General features: G+C 39.2%; 2 protein-coding genes across 3 annotated transcripts; both read right to left on the minus strand.

Moving 5' to 3' along the window:
• Positions 1-1,196: 1,196 nt before the first annotated feature.
• cplx4a (complexin 4a) lies at positions 1,197-5,581 on the minus strand. The gene is made up of 3 exons (XM_085358351.1): positions 5,418-5,581; positions 3,442-3,529; positions 1,197-1,424 (listed from the first exon to the last, which is right to left on the minus strand). The coding sequence occupies exons 1-3, from the start codon at positions 5,579-5,581 to the stop codon at positions 1,197-1,199; spliced, it is 480 nt and encodes a 159-aa protein (XP_085214477.1).
• A 2,686-nt stretch (positions 5,582-8,267) lies between these two features.
• Positions 8,268-20,444, minus strand: lman1 (lectin, mannose-binding, 1). Of its 2 annotated transcripts, XM_085358353.1 has the most exons (13): positions 20,208-20,444; positions 19,024-19,178; positions 16,770-16,877; positions 16,382-16,443; positions 16,033-16,132; positions 15,777-15,900; positions 14,559-14,617; positions 14,219-14,351; positions 13,773-13,960; positions 13,405-13,481; positions 9,058-9,220; positions 8,846-8,970; positions 8,268-8,752 (listed from the first exon to the last, which is right to left on the minus strand). In XM_085358353.1, the coding sequence occupies exons 1-13, from the start codon at positions 20,425-20,427 to the stop codon at positions 8,716-8,718; spliced, it is 1,551 nt and encodes a 516-aa protein (XP_085214479.1). In that variant the 5' UTR covers positions 20,428-20,444; the 3' UTR covers positions 8,268-8,715. The 2 variants fall into 2 exon arrangements, with proteins under 2 accessions (XP_085214479.1, XP_085214478.1); XM_085358352.1 differs by lacking the exons at positions 8,268-8,752; positions 8,846-8,970; positions 9,058-9,220 and adding an exon at positions 11,806-12,250.
• Between the last annotated feature and the right edge of the window lie 3,225 nt (positions 20,445-23,669).

Raw genomic sequence — 23,669 nt, forward strand, 5'->3', positions numbered from 1 at the left:
GCCTTATAGTTCCAAACTGTTTGGATAATGCCCAATTAAATTAAGACCTATTTATTTACTTACTGTATTAGTCCTGATTCAGTAGATGGGATTATAGTTACTTAATCTTAAATATTTGATGTCTGTACAACAGAATTTCTGCTTGGCTCACCAGTTTAAAAGCCACTAAATCTGATTGTAAAATCACATTACCATACACAGTACATTCATAACAAGGTGTTTCCATTTAAATTGCTGCACATAACTGACACATAAAAAAGTCAGATATTTGAGAAGATATTTCAAGCTTAACAATGCAAACCAAGACATTACTTGTATTCCACACATGTCTTTATTTGAAGTTTTCTCAGTGTAGCCACCATGTGTGTTTTAAGCGTTTATGAGCATTGCTTTTATTGTAATGATTTAGAAATTACAGTTTGTGCAAAGCTGCAAACGTCTCCGCAAATGTGTCAGACACAACAGTTTTTATTACAACTATAATGTCAAAACTTGTAAAGATCACCTTTTGTAGTAACACCGACAGAAAAAAAGACTACATTTCATTAGTTCAACACCATATACAAAAGAAAAAAAATAATCTAGAATCACCATGAAACCAAAAGGAAAGTGGAAATACGCAGACAGGATTGGTTTAATAAGTCTTGGTTATTTTAATGAACCGCAAAACAATTTTAGAGATTGAACATTTAAATTTTTTGATAAACAGAGAAAAATATAATATATTATATGACAATTACAAATTTCGAAATATATCAGGGCCTGTAGCTTTATGAAGGAGTTATGAAAAGAAATCAACTGTGGCAGTGGATCAGGAAAATGTACTTTTCTAGATTTCTTGTCTAAACGGGGATGAGGGGGAGGGAGCGGATAGGGCACTCAGCACATGATTTCAAATAGTATTATTTTGTTTTTATGGAAAGTTGGAAACGATTACCCACCGAGTAATCAGCTGACATGGAAACCTTTAATGTATATTCTTAAATAGATGCTGACTGGTTGTGGTAAAGATATAACACCCTGGTGAAGATAATGCCTTTTCGTTCTTATAAGAAAAATGAATACTTTGCAGGCATTTTTACGTTTTGACTGTATCCCAGACGTGTTTTTTCCCCCAGGAAGTGGTGATATTCATTCCTCTCTTCTCTCTTCTTCTTCTTCCCGACTTTGTGAACACACACGCCCTCTCTGGCCGCTCACATGACGGAACACTTCTCTTCTGCTTTGGTCTTCAGCTCGGTGACCGTCGCCGAGGCCTTCTCCTTCAGCTGGTCCATGTCCATGTTCTGCAAGTTTTGAATTTGACCCAGAAGGGAGTCTTTGCCTTCCTCCTCTGTAGCGTCCTCATCCACCATCTTGAGCAGCTCCTCGGGCACGTCCACGTCATCCCCGGCCATCTCGATCATGTTCTCATCCTGCTCGCTCTGCACAGTGACAACATCAGAACAGAGAGCACGGTCAGAATCCAGGAACATCGGTGCGTTAAGGTGAAAGTTGATTTATAAAGCGAGCTGGATAATGATCACTGCATTTCTACATTTTATGTTGAATTCTTACAAAGAGAATTGAACAGGCTTTTTAAAGATCTACCTTTTACCCCTTTATTTTCAAATTAGGCACATTTTTCTGGGTTTGAAATCAAATTGTAAACAAGCAAAGTTAAAAACAAGGCAGAAGACAAACAGATAGACTCTGATATCTGTCTTAATCCACGTTCAAGTAACTGCACTCGAGGATATTCCGGCTGGCTGTGTTTTTATCAAGCAGGCATGAGTCTCATCTGATGTTATTATCCACACTGCCACACTTCATGTGTCACTGCATCAGAAAAGATGTTAAATTTAAAGCCTTTTTTTTTCAACAAATAAAATCTAATCACTTAATATCTGGAATAGTCATGCAGTAGGCACTGTGCTGTGACTACAGGTACTTTAAAGTTCAATCTGAGGGATTATCGCAGACCTGCTTTATCCTTTCCTATTAGAATCTAAAGATATCCTCTATAGCCTTGCACGAGACCTCATTCCTATTTCTTACCACACCAATGTTTTTATTCATATTGTCTGCTTCACATAATTCAAAGAATGTTTTTGCTTTTTTCTTGTTGCTGAAAAATCTATTTCAAATGCTAATCTCCAGTAAAAACACTTTGACCTTTGTTCCCTTTAAGAGTGATGAGCGATGTAGCCATCATTCTCCAAGCATAATTACATTTGCACGTACTTCTTTCAGCCATTATCCTTATCATAATTATGTGGTTTCAATTTAGAAGAGAAACAGTGCTAAGAAATCCATTTGCCGTTTGAAACACAAACACAAACAATGACATGCCTGCTGCAAGAGATTGTTAGAAACACCTCCGGTAGCCAAGGTCATCACTTCATTTCTTCATTTAGATAAATAACAATCACGATGTTAGAAAACCTGTAACAGAAACTTATTTTGCCATTTCCACCAAAGAACACATAGTTAATCACATGTTTATCAAATTAAAGGTCCCTCTTTTGGTCTTTAGCTCTAAATGGTGTTAAAAAAATCTACCATACCCTTTTTTCTCCTTCCATTACAGTTTCTTTTTCTTTTCAGAGTCCTTGGAAATCCTGGAATAGCTCACTTTGAACACTCTAAAGTAGATGCTGCTGTTTCTTAAAGCCAGATCACTCTGAATAACTTTGGTGCTTCCTGATGAGCCTGGGACATCTGTTCAGTGGCAATTGGCTTTGTCCGACTCAAGGCGCAGTGCGCAACACATAGGCTAACATCTCCGGGACACTGGCTGAATCTTTTTCCACTAATCTACTGGCATGACTTCTACCTCCTGTTGTCCAGGCTGGAGTTGCCAAGCACTACTATTAGAGTAAGATAGCCTAAACTAACCATGAAGTAGCTATTTCTACCTACAGACAGGGCACTTAGCTCAGCCATCTAATTTTCTTTATAAAGCTTAATAAAGGGTTGTCAATTATTATTACCTGCCCTAATCTTTAAAAAAATCCCTCATACATACCTGTAATCTAATTAAAAAATTACATTTAAACAATTTAAAACACATTTATTGTAAGCAGATACAGTATAAGCATGTTTTAATGTTTTTTAAACCAAAACCACCAGGGTCTATTAGGTATATTAATATATTTATATTTGCAATTTTAATTGTACTTACCTCTGTTTATAGCTAGCTTCTATGAAAATATATTGAATGTTAATATGTTTTTAAAATGCTTGCAAAAGTGAACTCTTGTATTGAAAGTGCATCTATTAACTCAAGTAAACCAATAGCTGTAATTTGCTATATTAGTAGACAATGGTGTAAATCACCAAAAAGCAATAAAAATCATTCAGATTTCATGGAACCTGACACAGCCTTAATTAATATAATGAATCTGTATCAAATTTGAGTAAGTCCCCAAAGTAAAAGTAAAAAAATGTGGGTATACTTACCTTTGGGAGTCTGTATTTATCTCTGAGGCACACCCTCAGGTTTGCCCTCTCTGCCTTCTTATGCAAGAAATCTGCATCTCTCTCCATCCTTCCGGGACAAAAAAATGTTATTAGTAAACTATCCTTCAGTGTTGGCCATTAGTCATAATTAAAAGTTTTCCCGAACCACGAATGTGCAAGAAATCTGGTTTACTTTTAGATTTTCTTTTAAATTCTGACATAACTACAGAAAAAAAACCTTTAAAGTATTTTATTCTGCTTTTTATTGTTTGGTGTTCATCAATGCTCAGTGCCTTTAACATCCTCCAGTTAATTTCAGTTTTATGTACTAACATGGTTCATTCCACCTACAGGCTCTCAGTATGTAGTTTAATATATAAAAAATAACATTTTACTTACTGCTAGTTTACCTATTAGCTGTTTTTGGAACGCTCATGCTGTATGTAATAGCAGCTTTAATAAAGTTACGTTTAGTAGACATATGTGGTATAGCTGTTCTTTTTTAATATTTAACATGTAATTTTTTTTCTTATTTTGCAGCTTTTAAAAAATATGTAAAATGTGTAAAATTAATATTTCTTATAATAAAAATTATACAATATTTCTTAATGTATGCTGCCCAAGTTTAACACTTATAACTTTAAAAGATGAAGTACATGCTGAGACTGCTGCTCAGCAAGAACATTTGCATATTTAATATAAAAATTATTACACTGTAACATTATAAACAACATTTAAACTTTTTTCTGAATGATGATACTTTGATCTTTGAATCATGATTTTCAGATTATCAGTGATAAGTTAAAAAAAGTTAAAAACGTGATGATCGTGATTGCCAGACTCTGCATATTCCTGCATTTTTGAGACAAAGCTTGTGTACTTTCCCTCAGCCAATTAAAGATGGGATTATTGGGCTAGACTGAGTCAAGCAGGTTTGAAATCCAGCCAAGACACCACAATATAAACTATAGTGAAAAAAACCAAGGTGGTTAAGGTTAAGATTTCCAACAAACTCCCATTTATTGAAATTTTATTCACAGCAGTACAAGTTACAGATGGCCTATTTTTGCTTTGAAGAGGTGCTTTTTATCTTTCGTTTTCTTTCTTTAACAAATTCTGTTTGTGTGTGAATCATCATTTTGGAGAATTTGATCAATGGTAGGATTGTGCAGTTAATACAGATGTAGACATTTTCTGATGCCTTTCAAAATTAAACGGATTTAAGTACCCAAACATGGGAGTAGAGAGGCAGGATTAAACTTGTTATATAATACAGGCTGCATGGATCTGCTTCATGCTGCAGAATCTGTGCATTTAAAAAAAAAAAACTAATTGAATTTAATTATTTGTAAACTCACATTATGCCATTATTTCAATATTTAATGTAGCAAAATTATTAATGTTACTTTATTTTTAAAGACAAGTAAGAAAGTGAAAAGAAAAAAAGTGAGAAAATGCTCTTCACGCGGTAGGTTTTGCTTGATTATTTGTTTAAATTCAAAATTTGAATAAGTCACTCAAAATGTCAGCAATAACTGTTCTCGATGCAGAATCAGATGACAGATTATAGAAGATCACTGAGCTGGGTCCATTATGACATATAGCCCTGACGGATTATATTGTAGAACAATATGAATTAAAAAAAAAAAAAGATTAAATGTTACAGCATTTTTACTGTGGTGGTATGATTTCTGTGACCTTCAATGACAGATCCACTGCTCAGAAACACACCTTGCTTATTGTAAATTCAAAAGAAATAATATCCACATTGGCATTAAGATTTAGTGAGGCTAACGTGTGAAGATTAAAGTCATATATTAAGATTAAAAAGGGAAAACTGTGAAAGAAATGAATGAGATGAAACAGAACACAGCTCGTCAAGGTCAGATTGCACAGTCAGCAGCCATACTGTTTTTGGTGGGCCCGTGACAGCCGTTAAGAAAAAAACAGGGGGTACCCTCCATGTTGCTACTTACTTTTCCTCCACCAACTGTTTTTGGTACTCTTCATACTCCTCGCGTGTCATCCCTGCGGCTTTGGCAGGATCTGAGGGGGTGGCCTCCTCTTCTTTGTCACCTCCACCGCCAAGACCCATTCCTGACAGGGGGTTCCCAATCATGCTCTTGATCAAGAAAGCCATCTTCAGTTCTGGGACTCTTTACCCTTTACGGCTACGAGGAATTTTGAGCTGATGAATATGATCCTGCTCCCCTTCGCTTCAGCTTCCTATAGCTGTCAAATCCAGTGGTAGCTCTCTAGCTAACCTGCTGCTTGTCTATGGACCCAAGGACACACTGGCAACAAGCAACAGAAACATACACAACACACACACACACACACTCATGCACACACTTAAACGCACACACGTATTGCCTCGTCCATAATCTGGATTTAATCCTTCCTGCTTCACTATACTAAGAGGCAGATGGCCTGTTTTCTCTCTATTTTTAAATCATGCGGGACTTTCTGGATGTTTTTCGAATAACTCTGACACTGCGGGGATTCTTTGGCAACAGTTGGAGACGCGCTCGTGTCAAAAATCATTTTGGAGTGGGGCGTCTTCAGTTTATCACCACACATATGTGGCTTCCACCCACTGCTGCTTAATCATATTAGTAAAGTACGGGTTGGCCCGTGTGCAGCTCATACTGCCAAGAGCAGAGTAGCAGGGTGGAGAGAGAGGAGCAGGATTAGAGTCTTGTTTATCCCTGTGAAGCCATCCCTCAAGCAGTGCTATTGTTCCGTGGGAGGATGATTGACAGGAAGGGTGGGGACCTTTCATTTCATTTCACTATCACGCAATCAAAATTCAAGTTTGGCGAGGAACCTGTACACGAATGATTGCACGCTGAACATTTTAGGAAAGCTGCTCTGCTGATTTAATAACTCGGTGGTGCTCATACTACCAAAGAGAGTACAGTGCAGATTGTAAGAGTTTATTTTTTTGTTTTTAATTTCATTAATACAATCAAACAACATCATAGAGAACTCCTGCACAACATTTAAACCACCTGCCTGATTGTGGAGGCCTCATTCATGTTGGATTCAAAGCAGCTCTCAGCCATAGGAGGATGGATATGAGACCTGTCATGGTGGCCTGTGATGTCTGGCACCAGAGGATCCGTACAGTTCTTTGGGTTGTAGTTTTGAGCCTTGAGTACTCCTCCAGTCTGCGTATCGAGGTATCCTTGGGCAAGATGCTGCACCTGGAGATGAACCTGCATTCATCAGAGTCTGAATATGGAAAATAAAACCACTTGTGTGAATGCGTGTATGATTGGGTGAATGAGACTTGTTCTTTGAATGGAATGCTTTTCTACTCAGTTGCAGCAGAGAAGTGCTTTATAAGTACCAGTACCGGTGACGGGATGTACAATCCTGCTGATATATTTTTTCAAAATATATTGAACACCATAAAGGAAAGAAACAGTATGATAAACAAATAAAGAGAAATTATTGCTATTTAAAAAATAATGGGGTCATAATTACCCCACTTGTAATCACTTTACCTGCTCAGGAAGCAACCACCATCCCATGTTTATAAAGAGTGTGCTGGTAATGAGCTGGATGTTCCCCCTCATGGTGTCCATCATTTTTGAAAGTGCTTTTAATTTGTTGGACCAGAGAACAGTTTCCTTCTTCACCTTTATTTCATCCTGCATGACCTGCCCAGAGATGGGGGGGGTTTCTGTAACTATTCACAGTTGTTTTCAGAAGTTGATGGCAAATATGAGGTTTTTTTCTTCTCGGTTTTTACATTTTTTTAAAACCCAGAGAGGTAAATCTGCTCTTTCTTGCCTCCGAAAGAATTGAATCTTTCACTTTTTATACCAAAATATAAAAATTAATACAATTTGTTTTGGTTTGTTTTTACACAATGTTTTGCTTGTTTTCCAGTTTTGCTCTAGTTAACAAAGTCATCTGGTCAGCTGCCATTCTAGTCTCTGTATTGAAACTAGTCAAATAAATATCCAATTTATGGATGGCCATGAAATTGATCCGAGGCCCACAACAACTACATTTTGTGTCAATACATTTTGCACAACTATATCTAGAGTTTACAAAGAATGGTCTGGAAAGGAGAAAATCTGATGAGTCTCAAGTTGTGCTGCAACATTTGGATGGTAGGGTCAGAATTTGGTGTGAACAACAAAAGCATGGATTTGTCACACCTGTTTCATTTTCTTAGTTGATAGGGGTTGCACCTGATGTGGTCTCTTGCTGCTATAGCGGATCTGCTTCAACGTGTTGTGCATTAAGAGATGCTCTTCTGCATACCTATGAAGGGTTCCGGCTGCTGGTGTCAAAGATGTTTTCTTCGCACACTTTGGGCCCCTTAGTCAATGTCATTTAAACACTATAATCTGAGTACTGTATTGTTGCAGACCATGTCCATCCTTTTATGACCACAGTGTACCTATCCCCTGATGAATACTTCCACGAGCACATGATACCATGTCACAAAGTACAGATCATCTTACATTAGTTTATTAAACATGAATGTGAGTTCACTCTACTAAAATGGCCTCTAGACCCCCGATCACAGTCCAATCGAGTCCAGTCGTGGATGTGCAGATGTCTGTTGAATGTTTTAAGCATCTTGTTAAATCTGACATTTAGAATTAAGGAAGTTCTGAAGGCAAATGAGGATTCAACCCAGTATTAGCATGGTTAACCTAATAAAGCGTCCAGGAAGTCTTTTGCAATAGGTGGGAAAATTGTGATAATGAGAAATTAACAGAAAACAAATTATTGAGCATAGATGCACCATGTATGAAGTGTGGAACAATAACCAGGCATGGTGCAGTTATTTGTTTACAGTCGTTTATGTAAATTGTTCAGGTAGAGGATATGTCAGATTCTGACTTGTTTGACTCAACTGAAACAGATAAACAGTCCCAGAAATCCAATGTCTGGGTTTACATTATCAATAGTTCTGCCGTATTTTATACAAAATTGCACATTTCAAAACACAGGTTCTGTTTCAGGGAATGGGACTGTGGCAGATTTCTCTCTTTTTTAAAAAAAAGAATCTAAGGATCTGACCAACCAGGAATACTGTAAGTAACATGTTGCATCATGTTGGAAATCCAGAAGTGTTACACTGATCAAATTACAAATCTGCAATGAATTAAAAAAACATCTACAGCAAAACCAATTTTTTAAGTAAAATAACTTACACTGAAAATAATCAAACCCCATCAAAAAAAAAAAAAAAAAAATGGAAATGGACATTCCCTCATGTATACACTTTGGCTTTATGAAAGTAGGTCATCAAAAGAACTTCTTAGCTGCTGCTTCTTGTTGACTTCTGCAAAAGAAATAAAGAAAAGGATGCAAAAAAATTAGAGGAGTGGTTAGATTTCCAGGCAGATGCAACCCAAATTACAACCTGATATCTTACTTGTACATGACGTAGCAGAAGAATAGGACTGACTGGACCACGACAAAGATTGCAAAATGAACAGTGGATAAGCAGGAAGGCATGGGAGGCAACTCGGGACACTTCAGGACCTTGTCAGCTGGATTCTAAACAACACAATGCAGATCAGCGAGTTCAGTCAACACTTTTTTTGTTGTAAAACAGATCAGAAGAGTTCAGACTCCGATCCATACCTGAGCATTACGCTGAACCAGGTGCTCCACGTCCCTTTTGACGGTGTGCAGATGTTCCTTGATGTCGCTGAAATGTTGCATGGTCTCGTATGTCCCCATAGCGGCTTGATTACCCTGATTCTGGACAGAGCCAATCTGTCTCAGCGACTCGTGAAAGGAGCTTCTGCAGAAGGACAGAGACATCATGCTTACTGACTGGACATTAACATTAAAGAAGCCTCAAAAGGACTGAAATAAATCACTGCTGATTGAATTCATGTGGGGAAACATGCTGAACAGTAAACATGCTGTGAGGTGCTGCTTATTTAAAGTCATATAAATTGTCTAAAAATTAATCTTTTAATCCCTATTCACTGGAGGCTACATATTCTCAAACTTTGAAAAAACAGAAAATTGCCATCTGATAAAAGAGGTCATGATTGCTAAATTAATCCCTTATAAAAACATGTTCTTACAACAGATTACAAGTACAGAGGGATAAGAAATGGCTCAGAAACAGGGGGACACCATGTGGATTATGCATCTATGAGAGGGACGGCTAACATGCTGAAGACAAAATTAAAAAATTGTCTGAAAATGTAACAAAGCATCTGATAGCTGGTCCCCATTAATGTGGATGTGCGTGAAATTGAGAGCCTTTCTAACTGTAATTGATCACCCGTGGAAGCATTTTACCGTCTCAATCTTTAAATTGCTCATTTATATCTGGTAGAAACACTCTTCTATAACTCCTGTGCACCACTAACTGAACAGTCAGGGTCAAAAGAACATATGCTGACCAGTTCAGACTGGTTTATCCTGGTCACGTCATCATCTGTCTGGAAGATTTGTGTCAAGCTGCCATTCACCCTTGATTTATCAATGGAAATTAGTACAAATCATTTCTCACATTCACCCCGTCAGATAGCAGAATAAACCAGTCTGAGGTGCTAGTGCTGAGGCCCACCAAGGACTGAATGTGAAATCTGTAAATCTGCATCTTCACTTTCAGATTAATCACTAAAGGAAGACTACATTGAATGCAAAGCATTCCCAGAAGAGAAGAAAGACTTTAAGCCAGGATCACATTTCTCAACAAAATGTAATTTCTAAAAGTTGATTACTTACAGGGAGGAAGCAACTAGTTTCCCCTCTATCATCTTAAACACGTCTAAGGCGATTATGAAGGGGAAAAAAGACAAATGAGCAGAATTCCACTAGTGTAAGCAAGACAACCCTGAGGGAGATTGTGACAAGAAATCAAAAGGATGGGACACTGTATTTTGCTTGTATATGACAGATGTATTTAAAGACTACTAAGCTGATAAGGGCAGAACGGTGCTAAGAAGGGGCCTTTTCTTTCTCGGCCACATGGTCGAGGTCTGAAACAAGGACGACATACAAACAAAATCTAATTTGTTTCACGGACATGTGGGGTGGGGGGGTGGGGGGGGGGGTGGGGGGGAATCTCCCTTGAGGAAGTAAGTGAGCATTTATTAAACCCTACGTCTAATCTTCGTCTACTCCAAGTGACCCATTTATGAGCAAAGAGCCCTCTATGTAGGTTTAGAGCGAGACTAAGTCCTATCATAAACTCTGTGTTTAAGACGGGTCAGGATAAACTGAGCACTTAATCTATAAAGTAATACAGATCAGTTGCTCACATTAGCACATTAGCAGAAGCTGCTGAAGCCTTTTGCCAGCAAACTTATTTACTGTGCCAATCAGCTTACTCCTGTGTAGCACCCTTAATATTCAATTATTACATCTTCCCACTCACTGCAGGATTAAAAAAAAGAAGAAGCAAAAAACAAAAACTGAGAGTGCTTGGGTAGATTTAGCAAATGAGTAACCAAGAGTCGAGTGCCACGGGAATTATGGGTCAACAATATGATAAAGAAAATCATGTATGCAGTCATCTGAGAATGAATGTCCTGTTGGATTTAGGGCATATAAACAGCTTGCTTTTTTGTGATACATGAGAGATTAATGTTACATAAACTACAATCTTTAATATCTTGTCATTCTGATTAAATCTTTATGCAGATGGTGTGTTAAAATTAACACAAGACAAATATGCATTAATAAAAATAAATAAATCCAGTTTCTTTGTTCGTGCAGCTCGATTTTAAAAACGCCCAGATTGAATCAAACTTGTCAATCAAGTTTTCCTGAAAGGAAAATAAATATTTGTGCTAAATGGCTGACAAAAGAGTGAGTAAGACTACGTAGCTGTTTCATAAGTCAGTCATAACGACTCACTCATCAAGCAGCAGACATACACTCAACAAAAATATAAACGCAACACCTTTGTTACTGCTCCCATTCCCCATGGGATGGACGTAGAGACCTAAAATTCATTCCAGATACACAATATAACCATCCCTCCCAAACAGTGGTCACAAATCAGTCCAAATGTGTGGTAGTGGGCACATCTGCTATATTGAGATAATCCATCCCACCTCACAGGTGTGCCACATCAGGATGCTGATCTGACATCATGAGTAGTGCACAGGTGTACCTCAGACTGCCCACAACAAAAGGCCACCCTGGAATGTGCAGTTTTTTGCGCTATTGGGGGTCTGGGGACCCAGAACCGGTCAGTATCTGGTGTGACCACCATTTGCCTCATGCAGTGCAACACATCGTCGCATGGAGTCTATCAGATTGTCATTTGTGGCCTGTGGAATGTTGGTCCACTCCACTTCAATGGCTGTGCGAGGTTGTTGGATATTCGTGGGAACTGGTACACGCTGTCGTATACGCCGGTCAAGCACATCCCGAACATGCTCAATGGGTGACATGTCCAGTGAGTATGCTGGCCATGCAAGAACTGGGACATTCTCAGCTGCCATCTGCCCTGAACAATGTGAACCATGATTCATCCGTGAAGCGCACACCTCTCCAACGTGCCAGACGCCATCGAATGTGAGCATTTGCCCACACAAGTCTGTTACGGCGACGAGCTGGAGTCAGGTCAAGACCCCGATGAGGACGACGGGCATGCAGTTGAGCGTCCCTGAGACGGTTTCTGACAGTTTGTGCAGAAATTGTTTGGTTGTGCAAACCAATTGTTCCAGCAGCTGTCTGGGTGGCTGGTCTCAGACGATCCTGGAGGTGAACCTGCTGGATGTGGAGGTCCTGGGCTGGTGTGGTTACACGAGGTCTGCGGTTGTGAGGCCGGTTGGATGTGCTGCCATGTTCTCTGAAACGCCTGTGGAGACGGCTTATGGTTGAGAAATGAACATTCAATGCACGGGCGACAGATCTGGTTGACATTCCTGCTGTCAGCATGCCAATTGCACGCTCCCTCATTGCTTGTGGCATCTGTGGCATTTTGCTGTGAGACAAAACTGCACATTCCAGGGTGGCCTTTTGTTGTGGGCAGTATGAGGTACACCTGTGCACTACTCATGATGTCAGATCAGCATCCTGATGTGGCACACCTGTGAGGTGGGATGGATTATCTCAATATAGCAGATGTGCCCACTACCACACATTTGGACTGATTTGTGACCACTGTTTGGGAGGGATGGTTATATTGTGTATCTGGAATGAATTTTAGGTCTCTACGTCCATCCCATGGGGAATGGGAGCAGTAACAAAGGTGTTGCGTTTATATTTTTGTTGAGTGTATTTAAAAATGCTGGCATGCCCACAATGACATAGTCCATAAAGAGCTTATGGTAAACAATACATAAGCAAAGATATGTTATTGACCTAATATAACATTGAACCTACACACCAAATCAGACTCACTTATTCTAAGTAGCAGAATCAATCATTCTCTGCGAAAAATGAAATCTGAGCACAGGTGACTATTTTTATGGTTTTAAAAGAAGCACATTAGAGCTGGATATCAGTGTGCACTTTGAGCTGTAATTGTGGTATGACAGAATTCCTAATCAGCCACCTTTTGGGTTTCTCTGCTTCCTGATCAGCTGTCAAAAAGTCTGTCCAAACGACTGCAACACTATCCCGCTCATGCGGTATTTCTCTATCATGCAACGGATTCATTGCAAATGAGTTTTTTTTATTAGGTAATTGGTATTAGGTATTTGGGCACTCTTGTCTCTGTGCCAAAACCCAGTTTACACTGGCGCAATGCATCAGTAAATCTGGGCCTAGAAATCGAGTGTTACCAACTGTGGAGGAAGCCGTTACAGCCGCTGGATTATCAGGACAGCAGACACCTGTGATGTCGCAGCCAGCCTCTCCTAAGATTAAATGTGATGTGATGGATTTAAGCGGCAGGATTTCCCTTGTTTTTCTGGAGTATCACGGATGTGTCTTTATGTTGTTTTTTTGAAAAAACAGCTATCTTTTAAGAATAACTGATTGTCAACAACAAACACTGTTGTTACTTACTTCAACTCGTTCAGGCTTTTGAGAACCTCCTGCTGCGTGGCTACGATGGAGCCCAGCTGCTGACCAGCAGAATCCAGCTAAGAGAGAAATGAAGCACAATGGTCTCAAAGTTCATACTGTTACAGCTGTCATATAAAGGGTTTCCTATGTTTTGATAAGTGCTCAGATGAAAAGTTTAATAAGGTAGGAGTTCATAGAAAGACAGTCCAAAGTCCCGACACACATTTTTAAAATGTAAAAAGAAACAAAAAAAAAAAAGAAGAAAGAAACATGCTTCTCCATTCGTAACAAAATCTAAAAATCTATCTTGCAGCTTTACAGCGAACACCTTTAGCTTGCGTAAGTTTGCTTCTTGATGACATGCCCACCTGTCCTGACTCAGTGTTTGCCCCCTTTTTGGCGACCTCATCCGTGATGACGGAGACGTATCGACGCTGTTCGTCCAGGATCATAGCGAGCTGCCGGTTGAGCTGTTTGATTTCCAGATGGATCCGGTTCTGGCCTTCAAACACCTGACGAATCTCCCGGTCATTCACACTCTCATACAAATCATCGACTGAAAAAAGAGACTGCAGATTAAAACCTAATTATAGAAAAGAAATTTGTAAACTTTTCATGTAGATTTACAAAAGTAATATTTGGACATATTTGTCTTGAATGTATTCTGATTCATATTTTTCAAATAATTTAACTTTTTTTTTTTAGGTAACACGTAACAGATTAATATAGAATATAAATAAAAACAAATGTGTATTTTTCATTCATTGTGTAATTTTACACAACTGTTTGGACCATCATGCTTCAGAAAACTAACTTGGTTCTCCTTGGACGTCCGGGTGCTCCTTCTGAAATTCCTCTTTCTTTTTATCGAGCTCTTGCTGGAAGTTCTGAAATTCCTCCTGGTACTTGTCCTTCTCTTCTTTAGGAATCTCAGATTCAACTGGGGGCTTCAATGGGAAAGACAAAAAACCCCTCTGTGAACTCAATAGAGGCTCTGCTTGGGTGTATAGTGCATATGCACGCACACATGCACGTCCACACACACAGACAGACACGCACACACACACAACTACAGAGTGAGTAAAAGACACAACGGATTGGAAACGTATTAGGAGTTCTAGACAAAAAAAAAAAAAAAAAAAAAATGTAGTTACCGGTTGCTGGCCAGGCTCTGTGAGTCTGAATAGCAAGAAGGATAAAACATCGTGGTCATCTGACGGACAAAAGAAAATTTCAATGAGAAAAATCACAAACAGAAATAAAATTATTGAATTACCACACTTTAAGACTATAATATAATATCTCAGAAACAACTGCAATAAGGTAATACTATCATGCTATATTAGTAATTAGCAATTACCAATAAGCAGTAAGTCAAATAGTGATACTAGGAACAAGGACTAAAGGTAGCACTAATAGGCAATAATGTTAAGATGGAAACAATTTAACTAGTCAAGACCAGACCAGCAAAACTAGTGACGTCATCATAAGACTGAGGTAATGTTTCAATAATGTTTTAACTACAGAAAATTACTAGACAGTACAAATGAAATTAAGTCTTTAATAGAAGGCAGACCTGAAATATTTCTAGTGCTACTACTGCCACTGCTCATTAATACAAACATCTAATTAGCCAGTTAAATCGCAGCAAGAATTTAGATGTGTAGACATGGTCAAGAGGGCCTGTTTAAGTTCAAACAGAGCATCAGAATGAGGAAAAAAATGTGATTTTTGGCATGGTTGTCGGTCCCACGCAGTCTAATCTGAGTATTTCAGAATCTGCTGATCTGCTGGAATTTTCCAAAAAAAACATCTCTATGTTTTAATGGTCCGAACAAGAGAGAACATCTAGTGAGTTCCAGTTCCAAAAACTGGTGAAATGCCTTGTTAATGTCTGAGGTGAATAGCCAGACTGCTTCAAGTTGATAGGAAGATGACAGTTAACCATTTTTACAACCAAGAAATGCAGAAAAGCATCTCAGAATGCACAAGACATCAAACCTTGAAGCAGATGGGCTACAGCAGCAGAAGACCACACTGCTAAGAAAAGGACTGTACTCAAATGACCTCCACAGTCACTGTTTGGGAAATAGTGGAACAAAAGATTCAAACCGTTTCTGTGCAGCCAACAAATCTGCAGCTGTGGTGTGAAGCTATCACCTCATATGGATGGTTTTGAAGGTAAAAGGAGGAGCTAAGTCAATAAGAGGAAAAATATGCGGCTGATAAAATGCCTGTGAGCGTGGCTCAGTTTAGAAAGTGAGCTAAGAGCGACTGCTGGGTCGAATATGAGTTATTACAGAGAAATCCGTTGCTTACGAAATTTTGATTTTGTAGACAGTAAAGACTTTTAACAGCAAATAGAATAATACCTGCTAAACCACCGGTAGCAGCTGAAATGCCAAAGAAACCGTCAGATGGAATGACCATGTTGTCCACCTTTGTGCAGAACTCGTAGTCCTCTTTGTCCGGAGTGAAACCGTTGTTGATCAAGACCTGAAGAGGAAAAACAGCAAAAACAAAAACACAGCTACATTTTTACTGTCTCAAAAGTGCCATTGTTTTTCTCTTACTTCACATTGTGAATATATACACACTTAATGCTAAAAGGTTCATGTTTTCTCCTACCGTCAGTGTCCTTTTGTAGTATGTTATTTTGGCTCTGACAGGGTAGGGTTTATTGCGGAAGTCTCGTAAACATGTACCGAGGGCCTGCGTGGAGCCATCGCTGCGTGAAAACAAACAAAAAACTATTACTTGCACCTCATAATTACGGTTAAACTTTGAGGAAAACACACTCACGTTTATTAGATAATAACATTCATGCCTGCGTATATACTCGCCCAAGGGAGATTAGGAAGGAGAGAGGATTATTTACTTTCCAAGCAAATATAATCATATTTCCTAATCTTCTTTAAGTTGGTAAAATTCGAGTTGGTGATGACATCAGAGGAAAGCGCAAGAAATGTTTACTTACTTTTGATGATCATAAACAAGGTTGCCATTGTTTCCCACGACGAGAATAGCTGGGTTATTTTTCTGGAAAGATTCCCAGAAAACAAAGAAAAAAATTAATCCTTTTTGTCATCTAAAGCACAGAAATAGATTTGATGTTTAGGTAATCTTATTTAACTAAGTAAAATTTAAATTTCACATAAACAAAAAGCTCTGGGTTCTTAATTGCTAACATGATTCCTGACTGAGAAATCAAGCTGTTTGTTATAATATAGGCAGAAAGTCTCTCAACCGACTGCTCCCACCACACAATAACAGAAACAAATGTGAATAAAGCTATAGTGCTTTACACTTTACGCTTATTACTCATTAAGGTTTTACCATTATTAAAAACTATAGCTGACACCAACCTTTCCGTCATTGTCAAAAGAATCAAAGAAGACTCCAATTCCGTTCCACTGATCAGCAGCTCCGTACACTGGACCCTCAAGGCCTTGTGTGCTGGTGAACCACACGGCCTGTCAGCCATAAAAATAAGTCAGTAAATAAAAATAAAAAACAATAAATAGCTCATTTATGTAAAAGAACTTGTTTGGAATCCATGGGATTAGAGCTGAATAAAGAATATCTGATTTAATATTTAAAGGAAATTTGATATATGGGTGATTACATATATACAAACATACACATATATTTGTTTTCTATTGGAAAGCAATTTTTATTTTGATGGTTTGGCAATATTATTTTAAGACAGTGTGATCAGATCAGATCAGAGCCTTTTCTGCGTGCCCAGCTGAGTTGAGTGTCATACATTTATCTGTTCTCTTTTTGATTTCCTCTCTCCTTTTTCTATCTCTACACTGTCACTATCTAATAAAGATTAAAATGCCACTTACTGACTACACAGTGCACCATTTCTCTACTCCAGTTTCTTGTTAACAACTGACCTAAACGGATACAGTGTAAGTTCATTTCATAAGCTATAGTGTCCTTGTCAGAACACTTTGTTCTCGGAGTGCTGGTTTACTTGCGGTTCCTAGAGTATTTAAAAATAGAAGGAAGCGCACTTATTTAAGATTAGCCTTAAAACCTCTGATAAAGCTTAAAGTTTGTGTCAGATGACGATATGGTGTAACAGGCCAAGGTTACTGGGTCTATTGTGATGCATTGTGTGTTTCTTCTTTATTCACCTCTTTTCACTCTTGACGTGTTTACACACAACTCTGTATTTACTCATTAGTCACTATTAATCTCTGATTGTTGGGGTTTTCTTTCAATCTTTCAATATAAAACATCTTGAGATTATTTGTGATTTGGTGCTATATACATGAAACAGCACCTAACTAAACTGCATGAAATACTGCTACATCATTGACAATATAAAAATCTGCAATTTTACATATTTGTAGCATGCAATTGTGTATTTGGGTGAAGTGCTTCATTTAGGCTCCCCAGAGAAGTTTAACCTCTTACAAGGTTAAACTTGTTTTTATGTTTTAGTTTTTCTGTGAAGCACTTTGTGATTTTTGTCTTGAAAGGTGCTATACAAATAAAATTTTACTTTTATTTTACAAGTAAAATCAATATCTTTATGCTTCACATTACACTTGTTAGGCAGTGTTTGTCATACAACCCTATGGGTATGACACACCTGAAACAGGGTGTGTAGGTGAAACAGGTTTTGAAGCAAGTTTCTTAATATCTACTATTAGATTATCCACAAAAGAAATATTGGCCTGTTGTACAGCAACGGGGAGATTTCTTCCATCCACACAGTCAATACTGGCTATGAGGGAAAAATTATTATTCCTCAACTAGTTATTGGATGTTGATGGTAGTTACAGGGAAAATGATTGCTAAAGTCCCAGTCACACAGACCTATGGACTGGTCAGTGACCCCCTGGCAACCCTTGTTGCTAAGTGAAAATGTGTATTGCACAAGCAGTAAGATAAACCCTCATTGTGACTGCTTTGGTTGCTACCATATTGCTACAGTCTTTGTTTCAATGGAAGTTGCGGTCTTGTCTACAAACACTGCCCAGCTGCTCTCTGAGCAGGAGTGAAACTGTGAAAAGTGGAAATGGAGAAGGTTTGCCTTCAAAGTAAAAGATGTGCCTTTTGAAAAATGCTGGCTGCAGCACTGAGCCAAAACTTTATTTTGAAGGTGAACCTTTTTCATTTCTAATTTGCATTGGACCTTTTGACATTTTACTATCACTCAGCTAGAAGTTAGCAAGTAACTGCAGACAAACGTGAAAAACTACTATTTTGGTGCAGAAGATCTGCAACCAGTTTCCCGAGCAACAGCCATCCACCTCAAGGAGTTACCACCATACGTGGTTGTTAAATGTCCAATATAGAGGAGGGGGTTTAAGCTGAGCTGAGCCAGAAGCAGTGATAATCAGTGTGGGATCACTGAGAGTGTTTTTCCTCAGCCATTCATGTGACTGGTTAAGGTCAGCTAACAAACACACATTTTCTTATCATCTTTGAAAAAAATTGTTTCCTATTGGCTTTAGAAAGATTTCTCTTTATGTTTATGCTCATCATGAGGAAGAGACTGGCACAGGCTAGCTTGGAGTATGCTGGAGTAGACGGTGGAAAATTAAGCTAGACCCTCGCAGCTGCACAATCAGCCCACACTGAGGTTTTTCCCCTTCTTACCAAACCGTCAGCTCCCATTCTTCCTCTTCCAGATACCCTGAATGTCACCTCGGCCTCCCAGTGCTCAAAGTTGACTTTGTTTTTCGTCCAAACAGAACCCCTCTGACTCCTGAGGGATGGCGTAATGCGCACCTGGTCTGCGCTAGGAATGGCATCTAGAACAGAGAGAGGACGCAAAGTGAGTTTACTTACTAATTTATCACAAACTTTCTACTATCACAAATCTGTGGAAAAGAACTCAGTGACACAATAAATGTTGTTTTTTCCCCCACTACTGCTGCAGAGGTGTATTACTGTTATTACACGTCAGCATTATCAAGTTGTACCTACTTGATAAGCTCTTTACTGCCTAGCACCTGATTTGTTTGTACGCTTTTTTCCCCTCTCCAAATGCTACACTGCTTCTACTTTGTACCAGGTCAATAAATAAATAAATAAATAAATGAATAAATATTTTTAGCAGTTTTATATCACAGGAAGTATGGCTTTGGAGCTCTTGTAAGACAAAATGAGCAAAGAAGAGCATCAGCTTGTGCTCTGGGAATGTGTAAAAGGTCATATTTAATATGCATTCAAATGTGACAGTAATCTTTGCAGCTGTTGGGGGACAACAGAAAAAAAGTTTATTCACAATATGTTGGGTGCTCTGTTTTCTCTCTCTTTGCTTCCTGTCAACCTCTACTCACACACTTAATGAAGCCACCAATAAACAGTTCACTGAGGAAATAACCTGCAGAATGCTAATGAAGGTGGTCTTCATGCAGTGTTATTTAGAGAGAATGCAGTGTAAGCTGGTGCAGCTTTCTTGTATCAGCAGGAATACTCACAGTGTGATGCAAGACTCCAAAGGCCTATTTTTGCAAGAGGAAAGTTCAACAATGAGGAGGCCTGTGTCTGCACACTCCCCAGCGCCAGTCAGGACTTCGAACTTAACTCTGACTTATTCAGCTCTGCACTGATTTGAATGAAAATGAGACTGGGAGTCGAGTGCTAAAATCAAAGCATTTCCTAGTGCACTTGTGAATGAACAAAACAAGCCGCTGTCGCCTCTGGACACCCCAGAGCCGAAACAAACCACAAACAGGACATGGCCTCAGCCGTGCTCGTGCCAGCTGGACAAACGGCTGTCGAAGAGATTTGACGAGCAGCGGTTCAGTGATGCTGACAGCTGGACACAAACTTACTTCCAGTGTGGATCCAGAAAGGGATACCGCCGTCACTCTGAGACAGGTGCGGCCCTTTGAAGCTGTATTTGTACTCAAACCGGCGGTGTGGAGCCTCCTCTGTCGTCGAAGCTCCCACGGCGATGTCGGCGACACTGCTGTAAAATATTAGCGTCGTGACAAAAGTTGTTATCAACAAACGAGCGCCGACAGCCGGGCTCTCCGTTATGGGCACCGCCATGTTTCTGTATCACTGCTGACGTAGCGCTGAGTCCGCGAGCATGACGGGATGCCTGTTGGGCCAACAGGGCGTTTTCTCATTGGACGATGTTTGGGTCCTATTTCGTCCCGCCCCTTCCTCTCTGCGCTATCTCAACACAACCAACAAAAGTAAACGACAACATGAATAATCAACGGCGAATATAATAATAATAATAATAAAAAAAGCCAAATAATCAGACAACAAATAAATAAACGGAAAAAAGTTACAATAAAGCTTCCAGGAACAGAGGCAGTATACCACAGCAGAAATTCAAATGGCCACATCCTTGCTAGTGATAGGCTGGAATTGGCAATTTTTTAAAAAAAAGAGCTGTAATGCAAATTCAATTTAAATTTGACAAAAATGGTGAAATAGCATTTACATGTCAAGGGTGGATTCACTCCGCCAACATGCTTTTGATTAGAATGCCTTTTCATGTGAGATATTTTGACATTTTACCATGCAGTATATTTGTAATAAATAAATAAATAAACAAAACACTGATTCAAGTCACAGAGGCCTATAAACCGACCAGCAACCGTTAGACAAAAATGTGCGTTCACTGGCTGTTTGGTAAGTTGTTGTTGGCAGTTGCTTTGAAATTCATTGCTACAATCTCATTCTGAAGGTCTAGGGAGTGGTCAGAGCTGGTAGCAAGTACCAGTTGCATCTGTTGCAAATAGTTTGCATGGAAGAAACCACAAACTGCCCAGGTGCCACTTTGGGAATGCACAGGCTTTTTATTTTTTCATTTTTATTTATTTATTATTATTATTATTTTTTTATAGATTAATTCTACTAATGACAGCCCAGGACACTCTTGCAGAAGACTCTCCGAATCTCAAGACTCCGCCTTTCTTGTCAAAAAAGAGGGGTATTTCAATATAACTGATAACGTTGTACTTTAGTAGTAATGTTAACTAAATCGGATCAGCTTATTTATTATTAATACTAACTGTAAGACTAGAAAACTTTATTCTTCTTACATGTTTGGATATTTCACTAAATAAACCTCTACTCACAAACACACAGGTACACACATAGAGAGGCAGAGTCCTGCTGTGTGTAACTGCTGCTGATTGCGGGCAAATAATAAAATCATGTTGCACTGTCTGACCGATGCTTAGGAACTTGACACAATCCACTAAGACTTTGGGGCATAATAGCACATATTTACCCCAGGGCAGCATACTGGGTCAATGTGACCTTAATATGTGCAGTTGTCACTCCATTAGGTCTTGCAGGTGATTATATGAAGAGGATGAACATGATATAAACTATTAAAACATATACCGAGGCCTTGATTTACTTCAAAATTTTCCCCACTTTCCCCCAGTTGCCTCTATGGGTGCTGCACCACTACAAGGGCCCGTTTGGAGCCTTTTTCTTCCTGTGAGTGAGCCACTGAATTATTTGGCTACCTTTGCAAGCAACATGTGAAAAGTTGGTGAAGCAGATGAAAAAAATTCAGATGAGCTAAAGCTTTAATCGTGTTTTTGGAAACAAGGTTAATAGGAGATCAGCTCCTCGAGCAGGTGAAAGACGTGAATATTGTTTTTCAACTCTGTGTCAACACAACAATAAAATCCATTATATGACAGGTATGCACAAGTGTTGCCAAACCAGATCTGTTTTGCATGTCTTTAAATAGCAGAAAACTGTCATGTGGCATGAGGCTGTGGAAAGAAAACTCTATTAGATTGATCTATTATCTACTATAAAATATACTATTAAAATACATCTGTAAAATGCTCTCCCAAACAAAACACACACGAAGGAGAATATATGAGATTGTGAAAATGTCTGGTGCAGGCTCTTACCACTCGTGACATCTTTCCAGTGGATTTGTAAGGGCAGAGAAAATAGAGACATCTGTCCTTTGTCTGAGGAAGTCCTCATTAGAGAGTTAAACCACACTCTTTGTGGGGAAATGCAGGATTTGAATAACAAAGGCGGTGCTAATAGATCCATTTAGAAGTGGACAATAGGAAACCGTGGATTGTTAATGGGTCAGTGAAACTGTGAATAGCCTATTGCATGAGTCAGAACAAATATTTGGCCAGCGAATTATACAATACTGTACTAAATATAATCTTGGAAATGACAGCGAGCCTCTGCCGTTGAGCCACATGAGGTTTGAGGTGGCACTTTTTTGAGGGGCATGTTCTATCCTTGTTTTGACCGCTGGATGTCCTCCTATCATTCTGTGTGTTGTGGAACCAGTGGCCTTAACAGACAAAACAAATACCTGTTGTGTTGTGCATGGGGCCATTTGTTCTTGGGGGATCCGGGCATCTAAAGCATTAAGAGGAAAGGGAGAGTGGCTTGTCAACGGCTGGTGTGAACGATGGCTTAGTTAAATGAAGCCTGTTGCTTCATGGCGTTTATTCATACCGGAAAAGCACAAAGCAATCCATTATCACGTAGACTAAATATCCGCTGAGGTGACAGCATGCTAAGGAAACGTCCCACCGGGCTCTTACTTTTACCACCATGATGCAAATCGCTTCTCTCCTTTGAGGACCAGGGCACTCACTGTTCTTATGATTTTAATTACGATCCAGTGAGCCTGATGCTGACCCGATGCACAAGAGACACAGAAGCTTTGCTTATCACGCCTAGAAGCTTTGAATGTTTTATGATCATTTAAGCCAATAATGCATAGATTTGATCTGCCGCTGTATTATTCGCAGGCTTGGCTCTGTGCATACAGGCCACACACTCACCCCGGACAATGCAGAAAGGGGCTAAACCTTCATTTCAGATTGCTTTGACACAGTCCAGTGTGGTCTGGGCAGAAGAGGGGGCACTTATTGTCCACTAAGGACTTTGCCACATTCATTTGAGGAGCAGCCCTTTCTCATTATTAACAGACACACTAAACGATGGGACCCAAACAATACAGAACAGATCCCTTTATGCAGACAAGTGCTCAACGTTTCAGCAGCCACTGTGTGCCCTCCACCACTCCCGCTCCCTTTTTAGATACCTGCACATGAGTGAAAGATGTGGAGGACACAAAAGATATCCTCAACTTTCCTTTTTCTCCCATTCTGTGAAACAGGCCCATTTTAAAGCCTTTATTTGTGCAAAGCCTCTCATTAACTCCGCTCATGCTGCCTCACTCGGTTTGCCATTGCTTAAGTACCGGGTGTTGTAAAAAAGCTACCAATTAGTCACTCATCAGCTCCAATTAGAGGAGACAAAGCCCGAGTAAAGAT

This window comes from Diplotaxodon limnothrissa, linkage group LG7, assembly GCF_057381915.1.
Source record: "Diplotaxodon limnothrissa isolate DT_005_m linkage group LG7, D_limnothrissa_male_GT1.1, whole genome shotgun sequence".
Lineage (NCBI taxonomy): Eukaryota > Metazoa > Chordata > Actinopteri > Cichliformes > Cichlidae > Diplotaxodon > Diplotaxodon limnothrissa.

Excerpts from the sequence above, each read along its gene's own strand:
- cplx4a (XM_085358351.1), bottom strand. The coding sequence starts at position 5,581 with ATGGCTTTCTTGATCAAGAGCATGATTGGGAACCCCCTGTCAGGAATG. Across the intron at positions 3,530-5,417 it reads AAACAGTTGGTGGAGGAAAA|GATGGAGAGAGATGCAGATT; the intron begins GTAAGTAGCAAC and ends TTGTCCCGGAAG. Across the intron at positions 1,425-3,441 it reads ATAAATACAGACTCCCAAAG|AGCGAGCAGGATGAGAACAT; the intron begins GTAAGTATACCC and ends GTCACTGTGCAG.
- lman1 (XM_085358352.1), bottom strand. The coding sequence starts at position 20,427 with ATGGCGGTGCCCATAACGGAGAGCCCGGCTGTCGGCGCTCGTTTGTTG. Across the intron at positions 16,878-19,023 it reads GAATGGGAGCTGACGGTTTG|GCCGTGTGGTTCACCAGCAC; the intron begins GTAAGAAGGGGA and ends TATGGCTGACAG. Across the intron at positions 13,961-14,218 it reads GGACGTCCAAGGAGAACCAA|TCGATGATTTGTATGAGAGT; the intron begins GTTAGTTTTCTG and ends CTCTTTTTTCAG.